The sequence below is a fragment of the Microtus ochrogaster genome, linkage group LG4 (assembly GCF_000317375.1).
Source record: "Microtus ochrogaster isolate Prairie Vole_2 linkage group LG4, MicOch1.0, whole genome shotgun sequence".
In the NCBI taxonomy this organism is placed as follows: domain Eukaryota; kingdom Metazoa; phylum Chordata; class Mammalia; order Rodentia; family Cricetidae; genus Microtus; species Microtus ochrogaster.
This window is the reverse complement of record NC_022030.1, coordinates 56,557,693-56,563,278: the sequence shown is the minus strand read 5'-3', so window position 1 is coordinate 56,563,278 and position 5,586 is coordinate 56,557,693. Positions and strand designations below refer to the sequence as shown.

The 5,586-nt window shown below is 36.4% G+C and overlaps 1 protein-coding gene across 2 annotated transcripts in view; it reads right to left on the bottom strand.

The window, feature by feature from the left end:
* Positions 1–5,586, bottom strand: part of Usp37 (ubiquitin specific peptidase 37) — a 68,704-nt gene that overhangs the window by 17,582 nt on the left and 45,536 nt on the right. For both annotated transcript variants that reach the window (XM_005361634.1, XM_026786192.1), the window contains 2 exons: positions 4,041–4,106; positions 258–399 (listed from right to left, as the gene is read on the bottom strand). In XM_005361634.1, coding sequence (XP_005361691.1) covers positions 258–399; positions 4,041–4,106 — 208 coding nt within the window. The remainder of the gene's footprint in view (positions 1–257; positions 400–4,040; positions 4,107–5,586) is intronic.

The following is a 5,586-nucleotide window of genomic DNA, read 5'->3' as shown; positions in this document are numbered from 1 at the left end:
ATTATGTATACAATATTCCGTCTGTGTGTGTATGCCTGCAGGCCAGAAGAGGGCACCAGACCTCATTACAGATGGCTGTGAGCCACCATGTGGTTGCTGGAATTGAACTCAGGACCTCTGGAAGAGCAGGCAATGCTCCTAACCGCCGAGCCATCTCTCCAGCCCTGTTGTGAATTTCTTTAATTTGCTGAAGCATTTGTTTGGACAGCTAAACTGAAACAGAATACTGTCAGATATTCTGATGAACCATTACTTACTTTTTCCACATCTTCCTGCTGCTGTTCCTTGCCTGACATATCACAAAGCCTCTGGGTGAGGGCCACAGAGCGCTTTAGTTCATCCTCACTGTCAGAATCAAGGCATGAAGTGAAGGAGCTTTTGGATTTGAAGGTGAATTTCCTGTAATTATATATTAAAAAAAGTCTATTTAATTTGCTTATTTTTGATGTATAAACACCAAAAAGCCTTTCCATTATGGGAAATTATTTAACAGAGGGAAAATATGGACCAAAAGAAGTATACTTAAGCATTACTTTTAATGACCTCCTAAAAAGTCATGGTTTGAAAATGCTTGGCTATTGTGTATTACCAATAAACTTTGTGCCTTATTTTAAAATGACTAATTCCAAATGTAGTTTGTTTCTACTTTATAAAGCAAGTATTCTATTGAGTCCATGAAGGTATAGCAAGCAATTAATCAGTTTGCTAATCAGGTGGTGATAGTGGTGTTTTTTGGAGACAGAGTCTTTCTACATAGCCCTGCCTGCCCTCGAACTCACAGAGATTCAAGTGCTGGGATTAAAGGCATGCATTACCATTTCTGGCTACAAATCACTATTTTTGACAAAAGTACATGAGGGCTAATTTTTGACCTTTTAAATTATGATCTATGCACTTTAAAACTGACAACAACAATCCACTTATTTTATTATTTCGAGGTCAGACTTCAGGCAACCTCTCTACCTTCCAGAAGGGACATTCCAAATTAAGGGGGAAAAAAAATCTGAGAAGGCAGTTCTAAATCCCAACACAATAATAGGACATGATGTATTTTCAATATAGCAATTTCATGAAAGATGAGAGCTATGAAATGAGGGAGGATAATCACAAAGGGAGAAAAAGAACTAAAAGTTGTTTAATGTAAGTCAAATAATACCAATATTCAAAAACAGTGAAGCTGGCATGATACATTTGTACTGGCAGCACTAGGGAGGCTGAGTCAATAAAACTGCAGATTTGTAACCAGACTGAATTATATAGCAAGATTTTACCTGAAAACAAAACACAAAACTACAAACAAGCAAAACCCAGTGCAGTACTGATACTTAGAATGTGGATTCACTTTTCCTTTGTAAACGGACTTTGTACACATATGTATGTATATGTGTCTGGGTATGCCACATGTATGTAAGTGCCGAGGCCTTGAGAAGAGGATTAGATCCTGGTTGAAAGTCATCTGACATGGGTGCGGGGATCTGAACTTCAATGCTCTGGAAGAGCAACAAGTACTTTTAACCACTGAGCCATCTTTCCAGTCCCATAATGCAAATTTTAAATCATTAAGAAATATGTAACTGTCTCAAAGTGTATAAGAATAGCATTACATACTGAGCATGGTTACACATGCCTTTAATATCAGCACTTGGGAGGCAGACATGTGGAGCTGAGTTTGAGGCCAGCCTGGTCTACAGAGCAAGTTCCAGGACAGTCAAAGCTACAAAGAGAAACAACGTCAAAAACCAAAATAAATAAATGAATAAAAGAGAATAGCATTAACACATTTTAGAAAAATTTCATCTAATATGGTTAAAATTTTAAGAGATAAATGCTTTAAAAGGCAAGCTTTAGTTGTATTAAAATTTATCTATGTGAAACAATATTATTTAGTGATACAGATAAAGTGCTACCACATTAAAGGAGGAAGTAGCAAAGATCAAAGAACAAGAACTTCCTTTGATGGATGTTAAAATAAAATCATATGTAATAGTAAAAAAAATGAAAATCTGAAAAATATAAGTGATTTAAATGTGAAAGCTGTAAATAAGTACGCATGGCACGAAGAAAAAGAGTGCAACGAAAATCAAGAGGATAGCATAGAAACAAAGATAAAGAGGCGAGAGACCAGTGTGCAGACTGAACACACCTGAAAAGCAGATTGGATGCCAAGCAAGATACCAAGCCCAGATAGTTGAATAGCTGCCTATAACGAGTTTATAAGGTTTCCAGGGTAACTTAAAAATCGCCAAATCAGTTCCCCACCAATGGTTTTGGGGTCATCTCATATAGCCCAGGCTGGCCTCAAACTTGCTATTTATGAAGATGGATGGTCTTCAATTCCTGAGCCTCCTGCCTTTATCTCACTAAAGATGTATGCCACCACACCCAGATTTAACTAACTTTCTTGATTCTTAATTTTTGATTTCATACTCATCAAGCAAACCTCAACTATTTTTTATCAGGTACATACTTTGTTAAAGGGGTGATACCTAGCTATGTTTAACCACGGTCAAATGTAACAAAGAATATTATAGAGGAACCAATGGTACCCAGTTTAGAATTTAGCCTCTTTTAAATCAGATCTGCATGTTGGGTTTTATGGCCCTAATCACCTTTTATTAGCCAACTTTCAAATTCTCAACGCATTAGACCGCAGAGAAAAAATGGCTATGTCAACGTACAATAATATACAATGAAATAATTTGCTTCTTGGACCCACTGTGATCTATGCATATCCATGAGAAAGGACAATGTTTACAAAAGGCAGCCAGCCTGCCTGTAGCAGTGAAAAATGTTTGTCCTTAAATGCATCACTTGCTCACTTTCTAAGCAGTCAAGAAGATTCATATTGATACATCTTAGATTTCTAGTCATTTTAATTATCTGGTTTTATTGCACCGAAAAATAATAACAGGAGGAAAAGAAAACAGTAGTTCCTAAATGTCTTATGAATACTAAAATTCCAAACAAGCACTTAAAGAACAAAACTGTGCTTTTCTTTTTCTTTTTTCTTTGTTTAAATTTATTTATTTATTTATTGTGTATACAGTGTTCTGCCTGCATGTATGACTGCGGGCCATAAGAGGGCACCAGACATCATTACAGATGGTTGTGAGCCACCATGTGGGTGCTGGGAATTGAACTCAGGGCCTTTGGAAGATCAGGCAGTGCTCTTAACCTCTGAGCCATCTCTCCAGCCCCTGTGCTTTTCTTTTCTTCTTCTTCTTTTTTTTTTTTTTGGTTTTTCGAGACAGGGTTTCTCTGTGGTTTTGGAGCCTGTCCTAGAACTAGCTCTTGTAGACCAGGCTGGTCTCGAACTCACAGAGATCCGCTTGCCTCTGCCTCCCTAGTGCTGGGATTAAAGGCCTGCGCCACCACCGCCTGGCTCCTGTGCTTTTCTTAAAAGGACTTTGGGACATCAAATTTGCTTCATGTTGCTTCATTTGCATATTGAGGTGAACTGACAACTAAGTCAATTTAAATGATCTAATTTTAAAAAAATGGGTCTATCAGAAATTCCAGTGACCTCTTATGAAGTACAATTTTGAAAAGTGAGAAAGAAGAGAGAGTTTCCGTTCTTAAACTTTTGGTCTTTAAGAAATGCCAAATATCTGCAAAATAGCTGCATTCCAGTGCTTGTTTGTTTCTTGTTTCCTTTCAGAATTCTTCCTGTCAGTGTCAGGGAGACAAGCAACAATAGGTGGGGTCCTGTGCTTATCTGTGAGGAAGGGTGCTTTAGACAGGAGTTGTTTTTAATCTCTTTAAACCTTAGAGTCAATTCTTAAGTTTTAGGATGAGAATAATGCTATTAGCAAAGATCTTTTAAGAAATATAAAAACAAAATAATCCTGGAACCTTTTTTGATTGCTAAAAAAAGCCCTGGATCATATCTAAGCCAGACTCAAGAACATTTCCAAGTGTGAGTGATACTGAGCAACTGGCATGCAAAATAAATGATAAAGAAAAGGGGAGGGGACAATTTTAGAGATCAGGGTGAGCCAAATCCTTAGACAAAATTTGGGTACATAAGAAACAAAACTCACTTTGAAGGTGTAGAAGGGCTGGTGATGCAGGAATTCACCATTTGAGAGGCTTTCAATGGTCTAGAACTATTAGAAAATTAGAGAATATGTAATATATACAATTGCATCATTAAAGGTAGATATTTAACTGGTAAAGTTAATTATTCTATACTATAGGTCTCTGATATCCTCTTGAAAAGCAAGTAATAGTTTAAAATAACCATAAAAGCCCAGAGGAAAAATTAATTATCATCTCTGGCTCTCCTTGATCTAATTGAAATAAACAGCTTTACAAATGAAGTCAAGTGCAACACACATGACAAGAACCTGGGGGGAAACTATCTCATTTATTTTTGAGCAATAAAATAATAATAGCTCTCCTAGATGGCAAGCACTGTATGTACTACCGTACTTAATGGTTACAATAGTATTATTTTCCTACAGAGAAGTCAAATTTTGCAAGGTCGTAAAGCCTAAAATTGCATTAAAATGTAGTCAGACAGCTGCATTTATGGTCGGTGGTCACAAAGATAAGAAATACAGTCAGAGGCAGTAACAGCTCTACCAGTAGAAGGCAGTTTACACCAAGTAAAAACATTCTCTTCAAATAAGAACAGAAAAAACAAACAAAACATAAAAACAAAACAATTACATAACACTAAAAACTCTCATGGCACAGGCTTTGTTAGTAAACCTATGAGGACATTAGTGCAAACATGATATATTTTATATATATTACATGATGTAAATATATAAATCCAAAGATAAATATATCTTATAAATTGCATCAATTAATTTTGGGAAATGTTCGTTTATTTTTTCTAATACTACTTTGGCCAAGACACTGTCCTTCCTTGTTCTTTTTGGAGACAGAGTATTATTATTTAACCCAGGGTGGCCTCAAACATTCTACACAGCCTAAACAGTTCTTGAAGCATCCTTCTGCTTTAGACTGAAATTACCAGCATGTGTTACCATACCTGACAAGACTCGGGCCTTTTTAGTAACTAAACAGTAAAATCAATCTCTTAGTAAAATTAAGAATTTGGAGAAAATTTTCAAAAATTCGTTTCACTACTACAGCTTTAGGACTTTATGATTCTACCAAATTACTGTTCAAGTATGAAAAAGAACTGCAGCATAGGGTTCCAAGTTGAACATGCATGTAGAAGAGTATGGCATTCAGGAGGCCTAAGGTTCCACCATACATGATAACAATGCAAAAATCTAAAGCAAAGGGGACTTCTTTTTCTCTGAAACATTTCTAGGAGTCTCTGATGTTACTCACATTGGGCATAATTCCTACTTATAGAACAATCAGTCTTTCTGGGAGGGGAGCTCTAGTTTAATATCTGATTTCTCAAATTTGCATATCCCAAAGTGCTGAGGCATTTGTTAAGAACACTGATTCCCAAGCCCCATTTAAGATCCTGAGTAGAACATCTAGAGATGAACACAGAAATGAATACTTTGTCTAGGTGAGTCTTTTTTTTTGTTTGTTTGTTTTTTTTGGTTTTTTGAGACAGGGTTTCTCTGTGGTTTTGGAGCCTGTCCTGGAACTAGCTCT